Source organism: Carassius auratus, chromosome 35, assembly GCF_003368295.1.
Source record: "Carassius auratus strain Wakin chromosome 35, ASM336829v1, whole genome shotgun sequence".
In the NCBI taxonomy this organism is placed as follows: domain Eukaryota; kingdom Metazoa; phylum Chordata; class Actinopteri; order Cypriniformes; family Cyprinidae; genus Carassius; species Carassius auratus.
In genome coordinates, this window is record NC_039277.1 from 18,202,001 (window position 1) to 18,225,738 (window position 23,738).

At 33.0% G+C, this 23,738-nt stretch overlaps 1 protein-coding gene across 3 annotated transcripts in view; it reads right to left on the reverse strand.

The window, feature by feature from the left end:
- pdlim5b (PDZ and LIM domain 5b) overlaps positions 1-23,738 on the reverse strand; it is a 56,240-nt gene that overhangs the window by 14,701 nt on the left and 17,801 nt on the right. For 2 of the 3 annotated variants that reach the window (XM_026220506.1, XM_026220507.1), the window contains exons 3-5: positions 14,686-14,837; positions 4,223-4,256; positions 2,346-2,848 (exon numbers count right to left, since the gene is read on the reverse strand). In XM_026220506.1, the coding sequence (XP_026076291.1) occupies positions 2,346-2,848; positions 4,223-4,256; positions 14,686-14,837 (689 nt within the window). The remainder of the gene's footprint in view (positions 1-2,345; positions 2,849-4,222; positions 4,257-14,685; positions 14,838-23,738) is intronic. The other variant, XM_026220508.1, reaches the window with a different exon arrangement.

Consider the following 23,738-nt stretch of genomic DNA (forward strand, 5'->3'; position numbering starts at 1 on the left):
AATATTTTGATCTGTTATTTCCATCAGACCTCAAAAGCTGATAAACTCAACGCATTTTACATGTTAACATTCAACAGGAAGCAGAACCTGTGACATGAGCTCGCTTCTCTGCTCCTCTGGTCAGTTTTTCAAGCAGAATGTTTTGTTGGTTTTGTTTATGCGAGTCTGTTTACTGGGATCAGAGAAACCAGATGAGAGGGAACACACTCGCTCTCACACAGAAGATGACGGACTCATAAGCGCTTTACGAGCTTTCTTTGATCTGCTGTTGACTTACATGTCAAAACTATAGTGTACAAGTAAATAAAACCAGTCTATGAAAACAAGACCACATAGAGTGAAGATGCATTCAAAATATGGGCTTTTAAATCTAGATTTTACATTTAAATCTACATTTTTTTATTATTATTAATAATAATAATAATAATAAACTATTTTAAATATCTAAACTAAATACAACAAAGGACAATAATAAATTTAATATTTTTATATTTAAATATAAATAATAAAAAATATAAAAAACAAATGTACAATATAATAATATTAACAACAACAACAAATATCTAAAATAAATAGCAAAAGATAATAATGTAATAATAATTTAATACATTAATATTAAATGTGAATACAAATAAAATAAATCAATGAATAACAAAAAAATTATATCTAACATAATAGCAATTCAAAATTGTAATCTAAATTCATATCGAAAAAGATAATTTAATATTATTAATAAAAAAATAAAACCTACAATAAATATAGGACAATTTAATAAAAATGTATTAATAAATTATACATTTTACATTAAATAAACTAAAAGATAATGTAATAACTGAATATTTAATTCTAAAAAAAAAAAATCAATGGAAAATTAAATTAATAACAACAACAATAATAATAATAATAATAATAATAAAAAAAAACTATTTAAAATCTAAAATAAATATAGCAAAAGATAGTAATAAATACAACAATATAATAATATTATATATATATATATATTATTTTTTTTTTTACACTCATGCTGAATGCACATGAACTCACTGAAGGACTAACAGGGCTGAATTTGATTTGGATTCTTTTGCTCAGACGGTTACTCGCTCAACCAGTTGTTTTGGAAAACCATCATTTCTCACATTTGCTCCCAATTTTCCCACACGCTTCCCCACAGAGAGCGGTTCAAAACATCCCAGAGACTGCGATTCCCTCTCTGACACCATCCGAACACAACTTGAGAGGAAATATTCTGCTTCATTTACAACTTCAGCTCTGTGACTTGCTCTAAACTACCACAGAAAATAAGTCAAACTGAAGGCGTGTGATGTAATTATCTATAAAGTACTGTTTATGTGAGCAAACTCAAACAGCAATTACACATCAGCAACAGACGAGCAGATCTCATCTGTCTTAAACATAGTCCCACATCAAAAGAACGGTTTAGAAACTTTACAACTCAAATAACACACTCATTTTACCGTATAATTAATTTTTAATTGCTTTAACCAAAACACAAGATTTATATTCCTGATTTTAATTCCAGCTGGATCACATTCATGGATTCTATATCCACAGTTTAAGCAAAAGATATTTATCAAATCTAATATATCAAATCAAGACTCTGTAATTAATGACCAATAATGTGAGCTTGGGGCGGGGCTTACTTGTCTGTCTGACCAATAGAAGGAAAGGGAACTGTTCCATTTGGCAGCATTAGTGGTGCAAAGACTACATTTATGACATTTCTAAACAATTCCTAATGAGTGACTTCTGGACTGATAATATGCAGTATTTTATGTAGCAAATGGCACTTAATGTGCTTTATAATAATTACATAAAATAAACAAAAAATTTTAAATACGTAGAAATATTTTCTAATTTTTTGAAAGTACTAAAAAAGTATATATATATATATATATATATATATATATATATATATATATATATATATATATATATATATAAACTTAAACTTTTTATTTCATCAAGGTGCCACGGCAACATTTTTCTTTTACAGTTAGTTTAACCTTAAAATATGAATAAAACAAAATTTGGTTTAATTATAGTTGATGTTTAAGTAATTATGTTGTGTTTTTGTCATTTTTATTAGTTTTTATATCTATCTATACTGCTCGGTCGCTCGGTTTTTAAACGCCTCATTAGTTAAGATTATTTTCTGTGTAAATAGAAGTGTCTCAAATACTGTTCACAGAATAACTCCGAATAGACCACGATATTAAAGCCCTTTCTGGATTACAGATCGAAGCAAGTCCTCTGAGAATAGTGAGAAAGAAAACAAGGAAGCAGAAGTATGAAGCACAGGAAGTAGAGGCTGATTGGCCACCTACCCGTTGTGCTGTTCCCCAGGGGCTCTGCTCTCCAGCAGTCCGCGTCTCTGGCCCATGGCCACCTCACACGCGTTCTCATTGGAGTAGAGGTTGATGGGCGTGTTATAGACGGACGGAAGAGGAGCCGCGGGAGCAGGGGGCGGAGCCAGCACTCTCGCCGGCGAGGAGGAGCCAGAGGAGGACGTGGAGGAGGAGTTAGCAAAGGGGGAGTGTCCGGAGGCAGGTTTGGGGGCGGAGCTTGGAGAGGACACAGCACGGCTGGCTCCCAGTGGGAAGGGAGGCTGAGGAGGCTGCTGGGACGGAGCAGCTGGGGTGAACGCAGAGGAGGCGGAGGGGATGGAGGGGATGGATGCTTTGGGGGCGGCTGGGGACGGACTGACTGATCTGACGGTGCTAGGGGTCCCGCCGAAGGGTCGTGCCGTCTTATTGTATGCACTGCTGCCCGGGGCGAGGCTGGCGGGGGTGCTGATGGGCACGGGCTTTATGATCTCCAGCGGTTCCTCCTACAGGAAGTGATGACACACATGCAGCACATGCTCACGTCACACAGCACACACATGCAGGAGTCCCTCATTACAGCCCTAAAGAACTCTTTCATGTGCTTTAATGTTATATTAAAATTGCATTTTAATTCACATTATTATAAGGGTTATTATAGTTAACTAAAGCCATAAAAGAACATTTCCATTTCTTGAAATACAATAAACATTAACTGAAATAAAAATAAAATTTTTTTACCTAGCTCCAAATTTTTATTTAGTTTAACTTTATGTACTAAAATAATTAAAACTGAAATACAAATTTAAACTATTATATTAAATAAAATAAATTATATTATTATATTATAAAATAAAATTATAATACAATTTAAATAAATATATAAATAGACATTTAAAAAACACTAATAAAACCAGTAAAACTTTCATATTAAAATGAAAATAGAAATTATTAAATAAATATAAAATGTAGATATGTCTATGCTGTTAATTTTATAGTGAATCTGTGTTATTTTATATTAAAATTATAGTTTTTATTGATGCATTGAATGAGTTTTTATTTTTCTATTTACATTTTTTATATTCAATTTGTGTGTTTTTTCCCCATGTTTTTTTTGTGTGTGTCTACAATATATTTATTTCGTCTATAGTTTTTCATTTTTATTTCAGTTTTAGCTTTAGTTACTTTAGTAAATCCAGTAAAACTAAATGAAAATGAAAACTAGTATAAAATAAGTTTAAAGTTGTTTAATATTTTAATTTAGTTCATTTAAGATTTTCTTTTCGGTTAACTAAAATAAATGGGACTGTAAAACTGAAATATTCTCCTGCTACCGGACTGTAATGAGGGGACGCAGATCTTCAGCGTCATGCAGCAGATCAGGCGTTTCATCAGCATGCGTGTCTTAACCAGGTGTGATGCAAAGACACAGAGCTCCAGACATGATGTGACGAGACATTTGATTGGTCGCCTCATTTATATTCTGCCATGATGCACTAGGAGGCCCCGCCCACAGTGAAATCTCACTGATCCAAGTGTTGCCGTATATAAAAATAAACTCTTAATGGCTGTGATTTTGTCATTTCGAACAGCATTGCGCTGCTTCTTTGATGCTATATGTCACTAAAATTTTTATTAGGGAAAGTTTATAAATGGTTGGTATATAATCAGCTTATTTAATGTGCATATTTCAGTTTATATTTTGACCCCATATATATATATATATATATATATATATATATATAAAATCACTTTTTTGTACTTTTAAACTTTTTTTTAAATCACATTTTACTGCCAAATAACCTGATACTATAATCTACAAGTCTGAGCCTGGTTAGGACACGCATTACATATAATTATGTAGTTTGAAGTTTTCGTACCTTGGGGGTGTCCGTTTTAGTGGCACTGGAAGATCTGTAAAGACAGAACAGATGTTTAACACCTCATGACTCTAGAACAATGATGTGCTGAATTAATAAAAGTCAATATGTAAATAACAGCATAAGTATGACAGAGAAGTCCAGATCCTGTGTGTGATGTGGTTTGAATAAGGACTTTATTCTGGCTGCCACTCAAACAAACTGTACGCTACATTACACGCTCATTAATAAAGCAGAGAGCAAACTATGGCTTTCAATCCCAGCATCCCCTGTTCACTGCTGCCAAGAGCTGAAGGCCACGCAGGAACAACCACACAAACGGTCTTCACACCATTAAACCACGACTTCAGCCTCTGATGAGACATAAACATGTAGTATCTGATGAGATTTCCAGATGAATCTCGAGGTGGTTAGGAGGCTCTGTTTATCTCCCTCATGACAGTGAAGGATCAGATCCATGTTTGGGATCGAGTTTATATCAGAGTTGAGGAAAAACGAATGGGAGAAATCACTCAAGACACATTTCCATTTACAGATTCACACAGAAAACTTCATATTTCACTTTTTCTTTTTTTCTTTTTTACAGTATTTATCAAATAAATGCAGCTTTAGTTATCAGAAGACAGTTAAAAGAGAACTTGATCAGACTGAAAAAAAAAATAAAAAATTAAAAAATGCTAAATAAATGTACATTAAGAAGCTAAACGGACATGATGAATTAAACCGCACTCATTTTCCCACCATTGTGATGTGAACACAGTCTGAACTATGACTGTGTCAACAAACCTCCAGTCAAAGTGCATCAGGGTTTGTGCATTTGGAGATGTTTTGCTTTTCACGGACCCACAAACATACTTCACGTTCTCATTTATCAGCTGATTCTCGTCACACCGTCTAGACGGCTTCATTTGACCTCATTAATCAGCATAACGTCCGTCACGACCTCCGCATTCCTCGTAAATAACCTCCATCCTCGAGCAGGCGACAAACAGGCCACACTTCCTACAAAAACTGCTGTGACTGCGGATCCTCAGACGCTTCCATATTAGGAAGACCGAGCGTTTCTGTAAGGCCGGTTCTTTTGTGGTCCAGCTCTTAATAATGGGCAAAGGTGGAGCACTGGCAGCACAAAGAAAACACTTGCAGGAGGAAGTCGAAGGCACTCAGACAAAGAGCAATAATCAGAACTCAAAGGCACAGATGAGAACAATAGAAGCAGCAGAGAGGAAACCGCTCAGGTCGACCTACAGATCCGGTCTGTTAAGAATCATCCTGTTCATATTAGGGTTGCATGGTTTACCGGTACTACGGTAGTATCGCGATGCTAAGGGTTAAAAATACTGGCGGTGCCACTGTATTTTTTAAACGGTAGTATCATCATTACGGTTCTACCGTAAGTACTGTTGTATGTGGCTAAAACGCTGTAAGACGTTCAAACACTTGTGTTGCAAATAAACAATATAGCGTTTTTTGTTTTCTTACTGTCGTCTTTCTGCGGAGCCCTTTAAGCGCACAAAAAAAAACCTGTGTAGATCTTGCTCCTTATAACATATTTGTGATGTGTTTTTTCCCAACAAGCATCTGATCTGATTGTGAATACAATGAATTTAAATACAAGGCAATCTCTTGAAAAAGAGCAACTCACAGTAAAATATGGAATTAGACTGGAAGACTTCGGACACATCTCACATCTTTTGCAAGAGTACACAAAGGTTAGTGGAACTTATTTAACTTAAATTATTTATCTTCATTTTTGACGGTGTCCTGTTTAACATTACAGAAAGGAGTTGCATATTATTCGCGCTATCTAGAGAGAGGGACTGAAAAGATTTTTTAAACTACCAGCTTAAACACCGAATTTTAAAATGCATTTCTGTTTTTATTTATATCTTAGTATTTCTGACATTTCGCTACATTTTGTACAATATGGCGTGGTATCGCGATACTTCTTGGTATCGTGTTACTTCAGCTGTTATAGTATCGTAACTTTTGTTTATGGTGACAACCCTCGTTCATATCGATGCAAACTCAAACTAAGCATCTGTGGCACAACGCTGGCATCACAGAAACTAAACTAAACGAAACGTTAAAAAAGCAGACAGTGTAGAAGAATCAGCAGGTTGACCTGAGCCGCTATATTTTGAAAAAAGATCCTGGTTCACCAAAATAGAATACATGAAATATAAAATAAACTAAAAATCTATAATAAAATAAAATTAAAAAAAAAGAAGTAAAAAAATAAATACATAAAAAGAAAACGGCAAATACATAATCAAGTAAAAAAAAAAAAAAAAAAAAATAGATGAAATACAAAACACACACACATATATATATACACACACACATACACATAACCACACACACACGCATTTAATAAAACAATTATAAAACAAAAAAAAACAAAACTAAATTTAAAAAGACAAATAATCTATATTTTTATATATATATATATATATATATATATATATATATATATATATATATATATATATATATATATATATAAAAGACAATAAGATGAAAATGAAAAAATCTAAAAACAGTGAAGAAGCAGACAGTTTGGAAGCAGCCCAGATCAACCTGCAGATCCTGTCTTTAAAGAATGAACCACAAAGAACAAGCAAACAAATAAATATAATAGAATAATTAAATAAAAGCAGCAAACAGTGCTCCAGAGAGTGCAAAGGGATGTGAAACACTAAATATATTGCGTTCAATAAATTACAAAGTCTTGAAACTCGACTCTACTTTTGAAACAGTGCAGGCTACAAATAGTGATTACATAATAACATCCTAAATAATTACATAATGAACCAAGATTTTAGCATGAAATGAAGGACACAAAAAACGCTAAGAGGTGTGTGTTCACCCATCCAAGTGAACACCCACACACACACACACACACACACACACCTGGAGCAATGGGCAGCCATGTTCACTTTAATAATCAGCGTGCACACCAAAATCACCATGAATTCAGACACACTTCAACGGCCCTCAACACTGCGACCAAACACACATCATGACCACGAGCAGATTCTCTTGAAACTAACAACTGCTTCCTTTCAAAATGTGTGTCGTTCTGATCTAATTATGATGCTGTAGGGTGAATGTAATTTATTACATGAATTACATTAGCATTCAGATCCTGTTAGAGAAAGCAAAAAGCAAAAACAATGCTTCTGTATGATTAGCTGGGACAGGAGAAACTGTTTTAACAAATGACAAACACACACAACTAAAGCTAACAGGATGCTCCAGGGGTGTGACACTGACGGGACACGCTGGGAAAAATGCAGGAGGTGGAACAAAACTCCACATGAGCCAAAATCAACAGACAGACGCATGACATGAAACTGAGACCGGTTTTCTGCAGCGTATCAGTCTCACACACACATTTCACAAAGTATGTACAACATACAATACAGTTCATTTAAGTTAAGATGATTATAATTACTACAGAAAAATGAAATACAATGTATATATTTATCAAAATAAATACAAAAAAATAAAATATAAAAATAAAAGTTTTGTACATGATTTTTAATTAATTTACTGTATTTTAGATTTTTTTTTTCTAAGTAAAATAACAATTAAAAATATATACATTAATATAACATACTGTATACACACACACAGGTTTTTATTGTAGCTCCGATACAAATAAAGCAAAGAAAAATACATTTGCCACATGTAATATATAACATTAAGTATATATTTTTTATATTTTGATTGAAACTTTTGAATTTATCAGTACATCATCATGGTTTTTGTTTGTAGCTGACAGTAAAATAAAGTTAAATAAAATAAATTCTTGCAAAATAAACTTGAGCTTAATGAATCAATTCAAATTTGATGTTGTCATCGTAACAGAGCATCATGGTTTTTGTTAGTAGCTATTAAAAAAAATTAAAAATTTAATTTATATAAAAGCAAAAAAAAAAAAAAAACTTAGATCAGTGAAATTTTTATGTCATCATGACAGAACATCATTGTTTATGTTAATAGCGAACAGTGTAGCTGAATAAAACCTAGTCAAGAGTCATAAAAAATAAATAAAATAGTATTTCTCAATCTTTAAAGCTCATCTGGTCAGGAGTGAATCTGCGAGGCTGGTGGGTTTGGACATGATCAGAAAGACTTTGTAGAAAAGGGAAAAACAGCATCACACAGGAGCTGAGAGACGAGAGGCAAACACCTGATGAAACCAGCCGAGCGTCAGCTCCACAGAGACATGAACAGCTATGAGATGGAAACATCATATAATCACCTCATGTGGAGTTTTCCAGAATAAGCTGCGAGCCAAACAGCATTATCTGTGTTTCAGCTGTTTTCAGAAGAAGAACAATCTGCACTTTATTTAAGAGCCTCCTGACGTCTCAGAAATCTCCTCTAAATAGAGAACGGACGCTTACTGTGATGACTTCAGCACACAAACACACTGGAGTCTACCAGCACCGATCAGCACTTACGCTTCCGGAGCTATTTTACTCTAGTGTTCCTGCCAAAACACCGAATCAGCTCATGAAACCAGTTTATTAAAGTGATATGTTAGCTTGTGTTAATGATAAATGATTATGAAGTTCATATTTACGGCCAGTTAAAGAAGAAACCTTCAGGAGTGTGGATCAGATTTCATTTTTTAACGGTGATATTTTCTGTGCTTTCCTGAACAAACACGTTTCAAGCGTGTCGACATCTAACACATATCAACTCAGTTTCAGGCACGTGCAGAGGGGGGGCGTTGGGTGCTTGAGCACCTGCCCCTTTGCCCTTTAGTGCCCAAAGTGCCCTTTTGTCAAAGCAAAATTTCCTCTAATTTTTTTTTTTTTTTTTAATCATAACGTTTCCTTTTGTGAATGCCTGCTCATGCCCAATCTAAATATTAGTACAATTTTGAATAATTATTTAGCCGTAAATAAGATGACCAACATGATGACCTTTGACCTGACGACGACGACCTCCTCATCTGACCGGGGCGATTCGTCACGCCGCACGCTCATTTTTTAATTGTCAGAGGATATTATTTTCAACACCGCGGAAGCTGGTAAGTGGTGATTCATTCTCAGTGAAGTGATTTTGATATTTATTTACTTATTATTATTTTACAAGAACGACGTGATGTGAGAACATGCAGATATGTTGTTTATATTGCGGTGTGTAGCCTGTAGTGTAGAGTAACGTTAGTGTGCTGTTTGAGGGAGAAACGTTTCACAGGCATTGAGGGCAGAGGTGTCATGCCCATTCAAAGATTTCTGAGCCAAGTTGATTTTAAATGCAGCTTCCAAACGACAAACAAACAAAAAAACAGCAGAATAATATTTTTTATATTTTATATATATATTTAAATATATTTTATATATTTTATATTTGATAAAATCACACTGTTGTGATTAGATCGTTCAGCATCAGCTGCTAAATTCAAATCTGTGTTCGTTGGCTGGCGCTGAGCCAGAGACGTTCGTACAGCGCTTCATGATGATAACCAATCAACGGTTCTGTTGCGCCAATGCAATGGCCAATCGGAGACGTGCAGAAGAGTCATCATGAAACATGCTGTTTTTGTTCACTTGCTCGCTGACTGAATTATTTAGCGAATTCTTTCTTCAGAGAGAGAGAGAGAAAGAAAAAACATAAAAAAATCCTGATGTGCATAATGTAATATAAAGTGCTTCAGTGATTGTAATGGGAGTTTTTGAGAGTGCCTGAACTCTGGCTAGACTAAAATGAAAGTGTTAAAATAAGTAACTTACAATATTGTTTAAAAATTTACATTAAATGCAAATTCAGTCGTATTAAAAATATTTTATGGCATGATATGGCACTTAAGTAAAAAGTCGGGGTTTTATGTGTAGTTAATCGATTACCCTACCTTTCCATTTATTGATCAAATAACAATCTATAAACGTGCAAAACGCGTTTACTTACACGTTTGAGAATCGAGATATTTCCTGATATATTAAGCATGTTTGGAATTGTTTTGAATAAAAAGGAAAAATAAATAAAACATAAGCCTATATAAGTTACACAGTGCTTTCATAGCATGACTCAGTTGTTTATTGTTTTGAATCAATATTTAAGGTGGACTTATTGATTAGGTGCAAGAATAGTAGTGATGGTTAAAATAATAGATTGATAATGAAATAGTAGATTGCTGTATTGCTATTTTGAACCGCATTATTTAAAGCTTTGTTCCATGTGCCCCTTTTATACTTTGAGCACCTGCCCCTCCAAAGGTGTCTGCACGGCCCTGCTCAGTTTACTACATATAATACACTTTGATCTAATTTTGAGCAATTCATCAATGCATCGCTCATCAACCTGACACTTAACCATTTCATAGCTAGAATCGATTGCATCATACATGTTTTAATTCTGGTTTCACCGAAAGTGTCACATTATGCAAGTAAACTTTCTTCTGTTTTAATGATTCCTCTTCACACACACACACACACACACACACACACGCTACACTTTCAACACAGGAATGAGGAACTTCTTCACAAGGAAGGACTTAATCTCTGTTACACATCTTTTGATGGAAATAAAAGGGCGAGAGGTTTACAACTTCAAGTGTCAATTCTCTACACTAAATTCATTTTAATCTTTTTCCAAGCAGTAAAAAGAAGTCTAATACAACGGTTACATTTTCCCAAACATACTTCTTAATAGTTAATTATTCTAAGTTAAATATTAAAATATGCATAAAAATAATACAAATAAAATAAATGTATTTTAATCCATAACATTTATGGTCCATACAAATAATATTATGACTGTCAAAACTTTAATAACAGGTCATCTTGCTTCATTGGCGATGTCGGTTTTAATGTCGGAGCCACATTTCCACTCATTTGAGGGCCAGAAAGCGCTCTTCAACAGTGGAAATACACAAAGAAGTTCTAGCTTTTGTCAGTGGAAAAGGAGATCTGATGATCAGACAGCTATACACAGAGCAGACAAACCTACTTCCTTCTACACAACAGCGTTTTAATGTGTGTAAAAACAGCCGACGCAGCCCTGAACCTCCCAGAAGCGTCAGCGACCAGCAGGTGACGGCGGTTTGAGGACGTTCAGACCGACATGAGCCACTGCAAACCTGTCCCAAACCTCCGGCGCCGCTGCGAACACACACTTTACACAGCACTTCATGAACACAGTCTGGAAACATCCTTCAGAAAACAAAGAAGGGGAGCAACATGTGCTCTGAAATCATCTGTAGATGTCGATGCAAATCTTTGATTTATCCACACGCTTTTTCACCACAGACTGTGCTGTTTCAGCATCAGACAAAACAGAGACACTGTTAACTGTATGTACTGTACGACAAGAGTGTGCACGGAAAACAATCTGAACACTGATCATTTTCAGACTACTGCAGTGATCGAGGATTATGAAATGAGGAACTACAATAGTAAATCATCTGCCCCATTACATTACTAATTCGCCCACACCCCAAAATAAAATTATGGAAAAAAAAAAGAAAAAAAAATGTAAACAAAACATTGAATTTTTTTTTATATTGTTAAACTTTTTTTGTATGTTCACAAATCCAAAAATAAAATATTATGAATTATATTCCCCCATTAAATAAAGTACACATATAAAATAATACTAAAAATAAAACAAAATTAAAAAAAAATAAAATAAAAGTAAAACCATTTTTGTCAGAGTGCTATGTTTGCCACATTAGATCAATAGTTCAAAATCAATCTTTTTTTTTATTAAAATCAACACATCAAGTGATCCCACCCCCCAAAAAAACACATTACATATTTTTTAATAATTAAATTAAAATAATTAAATATTTAAAAAAATGCTAGAAAATAAATAAAATAAAAATAAATAATTAAAATATTGCTTAAAAAAAAGCAACTAAAATAAAATACAAAATCAATAATAAAATAATGAAACATGGGTAACCTGTATATCGTAAAACCATTTTTTGTCGGAGCGCATTATTTTTTATCTAAATCTTGCACGGAAGATTTGGAACAACATTATAGAGAGCAAAAGGTGTCAAAATTAACACTGTGCCACAAATGAACCAGTGCCAACACAACTAATCCAAACGAGTACATTAAAGCACTTCAGATGTGAATAACTCAATCATTTGTGATGTAAAACAGGTTTGACATAAATACACCAAATGCAGGCTTCAGAAACCCGTTCAGACGGTGCTTTATTAATATGGTGGAGGTGAGGCCTGTACCGCGGCATTCTGGGTGGTTTAGGTTCAAACGGCTCCCAGGGATTTCAGAGGAAATGCTGCTCTTCCTAATGCAATGTTATCTTAATAGTAAAGCTAAAGTGCTGTTTGATGGTCTTTGCAGATTCACTGTCAAATGTTCAACAGCTATGAAAACGCCACTAAAAGACTTTAATGGGAGATTCCAGAGCTCTTGCACAATCTCTCTTCCACAAACGTCCTTTTAAAGAGCCTATAACTCAAAAATATGAGCTGCGCTGAGAGACCAGCTATAGCTACACCTTCAAAAATACAATCTACTGATAGGTATATATCTGTTTGGTTTGTTAAAGCTAAAGCTCACTTAACCTGCAGAAACCCTGAGCAATGAAAATAAATCAAAAAATAAATATGGATCACATAAACTATATTTTGAAGAAAGTTGGTAACCAAACAGTTTCTGGTCGCATTAACTTCCAAAGCATGTGCAAAAATACAATGGAGGTCAATGGGAACTAAAACTGTTTGTTACCAACTTTCTACAAAAATAATGAAGAAAGAAATACAGAAGAAGAGCAAGTGATGACAGAACTGTGAGCTTCTAGAAGGAATATCACTTTTATAATGATTCAGCGCTGATTTTGACTTTCGGAGCTTAAGTGCATCTATCCACAATCACTTCGATTTTGGAAAGATCTGATGAACTGAACAGGAAATGCATGAACTGATAAAAATGAATATCAAGTCGGATATAAGCCGAAATGCAGGAACGTAAATGATCTAAAGATAAACAGTGAGTAAATGAAGAGTAAACGGTCCTTTAATTGTAACGGAGCAATCTTATACGGACTGAAATAACTGATGATGGATGAACTGAACTACAGTTAAAGATTCAGCAGGGGTCAGGACACTCGCTCAAACCCTTGAGAGAATTAAAAACAGGCGTCTGATCCGAACATGTTGAGCGCATTAGATCCTGCGTGTCCCATCGTGGGAAGAGACCCCTGGAGAGACGAACCCCACGGAGAGCTCCAAACACACACAGCTCTTCTGCTCTGGAGGATCTGCACAATCCCTCATCTGATCTATCAATGTTGAACACAGTTGTGCTACACAATATTTTTGTTGGAACTGTGATGCATTAGATTCTTCAGGATTCACAGATGAACAGAAAGTTCAAAAGACCAGCATTTATTTAAAAAACAAACTAACAATTTAAAAATGTCTTTACTGGCACTTTTGATCAATTCAATGCACCCTTACTGAATAAAACTATTAATTTTTATTGTGAATATTTTCTTTTTATTAGTGAAAATCCACTGTTCTCTGTACCAATTTCAGTACCAAAGCAAAACAGAAAAATATGCTAATTAAAAAAAAAAACTATCACTAAAAATAAAACCAATGCCATTCTTTATACTCATTTAAAATAGTGTTTAAAGTTTTCTACAAGTAATATAATTATGAAAAACAGTCAACAAGTTTCACACAAATTTAATTGGTCTTTTAATTAATGAAATTTAAACAAAAATTTATTTTTTGGTAAAATAAAAAGGGGATTTGCTATTAAAATTAAAACATGGAATATTGTGTGATTTATTGCTTAATTTTTTTTTAATTTTTTCTACAGTAGTAGCAGTATCACATACATTCTTCTAAATAATAGTAACATTTCTAGCACAATGCCTTTATGGAAAAATTAACTTTAATTTTTTTAACATTTACAGAAACTGGTCCATATGGAGATTTGATTTGATTCATTTATGCTACCTTTGACAAATTCTGTGACTGTCCATATTAAATTGTCAATTTTAATTTTTATGACTGGATTCTGAGATTACGTCTGCGTTTTCTGCTTCGCTGAAATCATAGCGTCAAGAACCGGGTCGACCGGGTCCTCGGTACCAACGGTACTTAAAGAAACATGATGCAGTCACATTTACATTTTTTAGTACCGAAGTACCGGGTCTTTTGACAACACTAAATGGTAGTGTATCAGTTTCCACAGAAATATTGTGCAGCACAACTGTTTTTAACACTGATAATGATCAGAAATGTTTCTTGAGCAGCATATTAGAATGATTTCTGAAGATCATGTGACACTGAAGACTGGAGAATATTCCAGTGTTGATCACAAATTGGTGATACTATAATTCACCTGTATTGATTACAATTATTTCTCAAGCAAATTTGCAATATCCACCATAAATCCATTTATATTCTGGGTGCCATGAAACATCAAGCAATAGAAGAAACGTGTGTGTGTGTGTGTTACCTCAGCAGCGAGAGGTTCAGGTTTCCCGTACAGGCTTTGATTTTATTCTGTGCTTCCAGGTGTGTCATTCCCTCGGTGGCGATGCCGTCGATAGACAGCACGACGTCCCCGACGCTGATCTTGGCTTTGGCTGCCTTTCCTCCTTCTGTCAGCTGCATCAAACACAAACAATCAATGACTTCAGGCTTTAACTGCATTCAGTTCCTCACTCAAATCAAGTGAGGTGAAGACTTCAAACATGGGGTGAGTGACTATGGACTGTGTGTTATGATGTTTTGATGTCCTTTTCAGAGTCTGAAAGCTTTATGGACCTTTTATTTGAACGGCATTAAAAAAAAGAGAGACAGGAGAGTCTTCAACATTTCTAATAATCTTTCAACATATTTGAATAGAATGCTCCGTTTTGACTTTTATTAGATGCTTGACACAATGTTATTTTAGTATTATTTATATAGTAATAGTATTTATTTCTAAATATTCTTGTATTTTTAGTTTAGTTTTCATTAAAATGTTTAGCTTAAGTGTGTTTTTATTTTATTTAATTTTTATGAAAACTAAAATTTATTTTAATTCTGCTAATTGCCTAGGCATAATTTAAACTTTTGGTACATTTAAATATATATATATTTTTTTTTAATTTTCAGTTATTTTGTTACATGCTTTGCCATTTTTACTACTTATTTTGTTTTATTAGTTGTTTTTGATATTTCCATTTATCTGCATTTTTCTTTCAGTTTCTGTTTACTAGAATGACAATTTTTTTTTTAACTCAAATTAAAAAATAAAATGTAACCATAAAACATGGTTTATTTCCGTTAGTTGCCAGAGCATAATTTTTTATTATAGTTTAAAGTAGATTAAAAAAAAATTATCAAAATATTTAAATAGTATCAATTTATATTTACATATAGATATTTTTTTTTGTATTTTCAGTTTTCGTTTTAATTTTAGTTACTTTTGGTTATTTTGTTGTGAGCTTTGTCAGTGTTTTTATTTATTTTTTTTTTACATTTATTTAACTGCATCTAGTTTTTCTTTCATTTTATAACAGCTTTTAAAAAATTAGCTGTAGTTAACAACACTACTTTACTGACGATGCATCTCACGCCAGACCGCATCCCACTGACTCAGATGTCAAAATTACAGTTCTTCTTAAAATAGTGTTATATTTCATCTTCATCTATGGTTTAATTCTATGCATGTCTGTACTTTTTATATGCGTGTAAACATACTTTGCAAAAAAGCTCTTTCTGACTTTCTAAAAATGGGATACAGGTAAAAAAAAATACAGTAAAAAGACCTGGCCTTTAAAAATCTAACTCTTCACAGAAGCTGAAGATTAAAGAATGAGTGATGCTCGGCTGACCTTTGACCCTCTCGGCCCTTGATGCCGGAGCGCAGTGAGACACAGATGAAATACTAACTTCAGGAAACAAGAGCCCAGCTGGAGGGGCTGTGATTCATTAACCCTTTAAATCTGACGCTGCTTTTCTGTTCTCCTCATCAGATCAGACCGGACAGCCTGTTAGAAACCAGCCTCGCTCGTTAGTACGGACTAATAAACAACCCGATACCTGACCAGATTACTACAGCACAGGAACAAAGTCTTTACACAGAGGAGAATAAAACCAAACAGCTTCTGTGGAGCTTCTCAGAGACAAATGTTTGCTTGTATTTTCATGTCACACCAGTTATAATGGATATTTTCAAGTTCTTAAAAAAAGAAAACTATTCAATATAAATATACTGTATATAAATGTAAATTTATAAAGGATTTTAATTTATCAATCAGAATTTATTGGATTGTGAAAAGTGAAAATTCCATTAAAGAAATGTGAAAAAATAAAAAAATAAAAAATAAAATGTAAACACATATGCACATATATATAAAACAAAATTACACAATGCAGGACTAGATTTTGCCAATTTGAAAAGGATTGGATTTTTAAATACATAGAGAATACATTTAGGGAAGGAACAGATTTAATCAGAAATCAAAAAAAATATTTACAAAAAAAAAAAAATAATAATAATAATTTAAATTATATATTATATATATATATATATATATATATATATATATATATATATATATATATATATATATATATATATATTTATATTAAGCAGGACTGGATTTTATCCATCAGGAACAGATTAGATTGTGAAAAGTGGAACAGAGTCATGTGACTGAACAGGTCAGTGACATCAGCTGGAAAAAGCTGCTCAATCTGTCCTGATATCACGAACAATCGAGGAACCGAAACATCTCAAGCCATTATAATACACCTCAAACACACTGAGCTTAGCTAGAAGAGGAATGGAAAAACTAAATGAGAGATAGACGTGGTTATGACAGAGTTTAAACTCACAGCACACTTTCCTCATTAAAAGCTGATCCCATCAGTTAAGCTGGATCTAAACTGGGATCATGAGTGACAGCGTTTCAAACATCCATCTGTGGCCATCCAAGCCTGACCTTCCCAACAACAGAGCCAGAGACGTGCCTCATCCCTTCCTCAAGGTCAGAGAGGGAACATGTCACCAGACTGGACGAATCAGGACGTGAACACATGAGCTTCATCTCCAGAGTCACTTCATTTGAGGAAGATATTGTCAGCTAAACACACAAGCACACTACAATCACTCCAATCCGCCGATATAAAAGTTTGGTTTACCATTAAGAAATTACGCTAGCAAAATGTATATTAATTTTGTACAGCAGAATGCACTTAAATAACCCCGTTTATTAATAATATTTTTTAAATAGATCACAATTTTTTAAATTATGTTTTAATTTAAAACAATTTAAAATTAAATGATTTAAAAAATACATTTTGAAAGATGCAGCGAAATTAATATTTTATGTTTTATTTTGATTAATACGGTTTTTGGTAATTAATAATTAAATCATAAAATCACAAATCTAGAAAAGTCAAAACACAATAAAAAATAAAAATAAAAAAAAGACCCTACTAAAAATAGTTTTTTTGTTAAACGTTTAAGTTGTTTCATGTTTTTAAGTAATTAGAAATACTTTTTAAAATCACTATTTTATTTAAAAATCCAGAAAAATTGTAACTGAAACAAATAAATCGATTATAAAAAAAAAAAAAAAAAATTATATATCAAATTATAAGTCATAGTGCCCAATATTTCCATACGGTGATTTGGGCCACACCATTCCTAACCTTGCACACTATACAGGACTGATATGAAGTGAACTGGTGTGGAGCCGGTTTGCTCTTGATGTGTCTGAACAAGAGGCATTTATTTACAGGCATGTATGAGGCATGATGAATATATCAGTCATCCAGCACTGCTGTCCTTCTCTTCACATCTGCTAGACAACTAACTCAACTAATATACCCCCCCCATCCGGAGTCAGATTATCATCCGCTCTGCTCTCGGCTGAAACCTTTAAAACAACAAGCAGGATGCGGGACTGATGACAGAAACACTTCAGCCTGTCAAAACAATCAAGTTCAGCCTGTTCCCATGAGGTTTTTGAGTTTAGAGCAACATGAGGACAAGGTTTTCTTTTTTCTTTTTTACATTTTCCTTTAAATAGGTTTGTGATTTTTTTGTTATCTTTGAAAGAAAAAAAAAAGTTTCAGAGTGTGATTGTGAAAGTGTGATTTATACAATATACTGTAAAATGTATGTACTCAGAATTCGATGGAAAAATGTTTGTTTGTATTTTTTTATTTTGTGTCAACAAACATGGCTATTTTTATGATGACAAACAGGTCATTAAAACAAAATATGCAGGGGTAAAAAAAAACGAATTATATATATATATATATATTTACAGAAGGTTTTTAAAGTAACTTTGAAAAAAAAAAAGAAAACTATTACATATAAATGTAAAAGTTAATATAAAGATGTATTCCTATTTTATAAGGAATTGACTTGATCATGAAAATAATTGGGTTTTTAATCCCATTAAAAATATATTATTTAAATGTAAACATGAAAATAAATAGATACAGGGCAGGACTAAGTATATTTTACATATTTTTACATTTATAATATATTTTAAATATATGGCAGGATTATAAAAAGTGGAAATTTATTATTTAAATTGTACATTTAAATTATAATTTTGATTTAAACAGGACTGGGAACTGACTGGATCATGACAAGTAGCCAATCAAAACCACAAAATATATAGAAATAAATACAATAAAAATTAATATTAACAAAAAATAAATAAAATATAGGGTAGCATTTTAAATCTATTTATTTTTAATATTTAAATACAGGACATGATTTTATCAATCAGAAATTGGAAGTGGATTTAAGTGAAATTCCTGTTTTATTTGTTCACTTTAAAAGACAGACTGTGACGGATGTAAAAGTCTCATGTTCAGAAGTGATGTATGCCACAATGCACTACTCAAGCAGCAGGAAGGTCAAAACTAGAGCGCACACAACTTTAAATCTCTGAAAGCACCTGTGGGAGTTTGACGGGGTCGAGGAGACCCAACAACACAGGAACATGATGAGGTCCCACATCTTCAGTCGGTCAGAGGAACACGCTGAAGCCTCCTGAACCCGCACAGACACACAGCATTCATTTAGCAGTCATTTCTTTTATTAACATCATAAACTAAACCTCAGCCTCATAAAGCTGAAGGCAACAAGGATCGAATCCCAGCGCAGAGGAGAACCAAACTCAAATCAAACAACACCTCACAGCTTGCCTTCAAATGTTTTCATTAGCCATATTTCTAGCAACATTTTCAAAATGAAAGAGTAACAAGCTTGGGCTTTTTAACAGACTGTGTTTAGTTATGATGTGTGACCGGAGAACTTTTCCATATCCATGTTTTCACATGTAAGCCAAGAGAAATAAGTCATTTTACTGGCATAATGTGTGCATATATTATAAACAAAACCTATATTAACTATTTTACTAAAAAATATTAATGAATAAAAATACCTATTTTCAACCATTTTACTCGAACGCCATTTTTGGCTGATAATCTTTTATTATCTCTAATAAATAAATAAATAAATAAATGTATATAACATGAAATATATAAATATAGGCAAACCTTTAAATCTATATATTTGATTTTATTTAGAATTTTATTTTAAAAAATTATTTTAAAAATGAACAAAAACTTTTGTTAAAACAAATAATGTATAACTACAGTATAATGCGGGCAGTATATTTTTCTCAAAAAGATTAAGAATAAACTGCACTGATTCACATCCACAGTGAAAGCAGGAAAACCAGAAAGAAAGTAAACGGTCTATTCTGATGTCATTCTGACCTTATGAAACAATCAGGACAAATATCCCTTGTATAAAACGAAGCCGAACACTCCTCGTGACATGAGCAGCTCTAGAAAGTCAAACGGAGGAGATGTTTGTCCTCTTGTCAGCGCAGAAGCAGCACTGGTGGAGACGCTGGCTAAACGTTGCCCAGTAAACACTAATGAACGGTTGCTTCGCTACGATGCCAAAGCTCTGCGGCCCGTCTCCTTCTACAGCCGTACACACACACACACACACACACACACACACACACACGCTTATCAGAGAACCAGGCTGAGTAACAACATCCATAAAACCGACTGAAAATCCCAGCAACCAGCAGAGTGTAGAGGCCTGCCTTCATCTAAAACTTCTTTTAAGCCACCAAAACTCACTGTTTCTCAAAATTAATCCAAAAAGGAGGTGGAAATAAACCCCAAGTAATGCTATTTACCACAAAAAAAAAAAAAAAAAAAAAAAAAAAAAAAAAAAAAAAAGAGGAATGGTGAATTTAGAGAAATTGATGAAAAACTAAATGTCACATGCTGTTTTCTGGATGCACGTTATGCTAAATCAGACAAAATAAGACATTAATTTGGACATTATTAGAAATGTTGCCTTTGCAAATAGCTGAAATAAAATACGTTTTCAAAATAAAATATCAGCAAGTTGGGGCTTTTCAAAATGCTATACAAGCAGCAAAATAAAATAAATACATTATAATAATGTATTATTATTATTATTATTATTATTATTATTATGTAAAAAATACAGTTATAGTTTATAAAATAAACTTAGTTAATAGTTTTTTATATATTTTTGTTTTTTTTAAATAATAGTAATAATATTTTATATGCATTATATATATATTTTTAATATATGGTTTTATATTTTATTTTACTTAAATTTTTTTCTTTCAAGTAATGTAACTATTTTTATGTTTTACGTTGCTTCTTGACTAAAAGTTTGAAAATAATATGAAATCTTGTTTCCACCACAGGGTACAAAAATAAGATAATTATGATTTTACTTAACCTTAAATTTTTTGTGAGATATAAACTCAGAATTGAGAGAAAAAAGGTGATTGTGATTTTTTTTCAATATTGAAACAAAACAAAAAAAACTTACAAACTCTTGAGAAAAAAAAAAAAAGTAAACATTATCTTTTTTTTATTATTCAGTGGCAGAAACAAAAAAATGTAATTACGAGAAATAAATAAATACAGAATTCCAGAAGGATGGTCAGTTTATAGGTTGCAATTATAAGAATGATGACATAAATAATTACAGAGGAGCGGTTTAGAGTAATTGATGTTGAAAAAAATCTTTGCATCTTGTCATCCAAATGTGAGTTATGATAAACCAGATAAATTATGACAACACTCGTTTGAGTTCAGACATGGATGGTGGCCAAACGCTTCCATGTGTGCCTTTCCAATTATCCACAATCAAACGCAAATCAAATTAAGGTTAAATTCCCCATAACGATGTCTGATGATAAACCCACAGATCATCATTATCTTCTCTCCAAAACCTCATCCGTGAATCCACCACAGTGTTTCCACTCCTCTTGTGTGTCCTTTAGTTGATTAACAATAGCGACCTAAATTTAAAATGCAGCATTTACTGACCAAAACCAGTTCGATGTGGATCTACATGTGTGTTCGGTACAAATACGATCACCACAAACCTTCAGCCAGCTGTGTTAAATGACTTATAAAACTGGAGCTGGATTGCTTTGAATCGCCTCAAACCACAAGCTCAGTTATTTCTGGTAATAATACTCCATTTTGTACATTTTGTAAAGTACAGAGACACTTGTCTTAGTAAACAGCACCAACTAAGGTTAAGGTTCCTCTTTCAACTCTGGAAAGATAATATTTAGATGTTAAAATGTAACGACTGCGTTTCCTCCATTAATCTTTATAGAGAGCTGACAATGTGCCGATTAGTTTCACGGTTTTGCTGTCAGCGTATTACAGACCACACTCATGGGGTGAAGTTCACTGACTTCTGACGCAAACCAGTGGTTTTTCCCTCCGAGGGCCTCATGTGGGCCGAATGAAATGCTGATGGGCTTCATTCGGAGCGGCTGGATGAATGAAGGAGCATTTTTCAGACATGGAGTCACAGCTCTTGGGAAGGTGCTTTAACTTCTCTTTAATGGCCTTATATGGATCTGGGAGATTTCTCTCGCTGTTTGATCCGTCAAACATTCCCAAAGCATTTCTGGACGAAGCAGGTGTTTTGCTGGAACTTGAGGAGATATTGTGCTGCTAAATTACATCTATTACATCACAAAAAAAATAAATTAAAAAAATAAATAAATGTATAATAATAATAATAATAATAATAATAAAACAATGCACAAAAATATTTGCATTGAGAGCAAGAGCGTGATCCCTTCCTGACAGTGATATCTTATTATCATATAGATCCTGTTATAGTTTCTATAAACATCTTGAATTTGTTTTAATACTTTCGTTTTTCATCTTACTTTGTTACTTTTTAGTTGTGTTAATTTTATTAGATTTTTTTATGGTTTATATCTAAATATGTCTATTGTTATTTTTCTACATTTTATTAGATGTACTTTTTTTAAATAATCACCTATGCAACTAGCTACATTTAAATAAGCTTTTAAAAAATATTTTATATTTTAGTCTTTATATTTTATTTTATTTCAGTTAATGCTTGTTTTATTCAATAATTAAAAACAAAAACATTAATGAATATTCTAATTATAAATCTAATCTTAATAAATATTTAATACTAAAAATAAAAATATATATTTTAATATAAATATTATTTAAAAATAGTTTTTATCTCTATTTTCAGTTATCTTTCATTTCAAGTAGTAATAAAAATCAATCAACAACAGAATTAAAAAAAAAAAAGTTAGATGACTGCAAGAAAAGTCAGAATCAAGAGACAAAAATCTCAAATACCTTTATTTTTTATTTGTGCTAGATACAAAAAACAAACAAAAAAATTTTTTTTAAGATGTAAACTCAGAATTGCGAGAAACTCAAAAGTTTATTAAACTTAGTGATAAAAAGTATATTTTAAAAAAAAAAGTTGCACATACCGTTTATTATTTTTATTATATGGCTTCTGTAAAATAAGGATATCACTAAAGCAAAAATATAATCAAACCTTATGGACTAAAATATATCTGAAGTCTAAAACAAACCCATGAGCACTAGAAGCAATTATGATCGACATCTCATTTAAGAGAAATAGAAGCAAAAGTTTCACACCACACACTCGTCTCATGTCACAGTTAATAAATGACACCTAGCATGAGGCTCTGTATCCAGATGTGCTCCAGATGCACCTCACAAATCCACTAAACAGAGGAACATCAGTATATCAGGCCACTCTCGTTAATGTTCCTCATGTTCTCCATGTGAGCGAGTCTCGGCTTCACTTCCATGGCAACACAAACAAAACACAACATTCCGACGCCAGAGGAGAAGAAGGCAAGCCAAGCTGCAGGAACCACTGCCTCGACCAATCAAGAGCTCTCGTTTTCCCGCCTCATACCGAAACAACCTTGTGAGGTGCCATATAAATAAACACACAGCTTCTGGAAAATCTGTTTATGATGACGTCCACACACATGAGTGGCATGATGAAAGGGGATTTACTTTACATGGAGTGAGTTGAGATCACGTGAACGGTCCAATGCTACTCTTCTTTTTCTACTGTTAATAGATAATTCATAAATGGCACATTTATTTTATGGCACCAAATGTTCAAGACATATCGGACCGCAAACACATCAA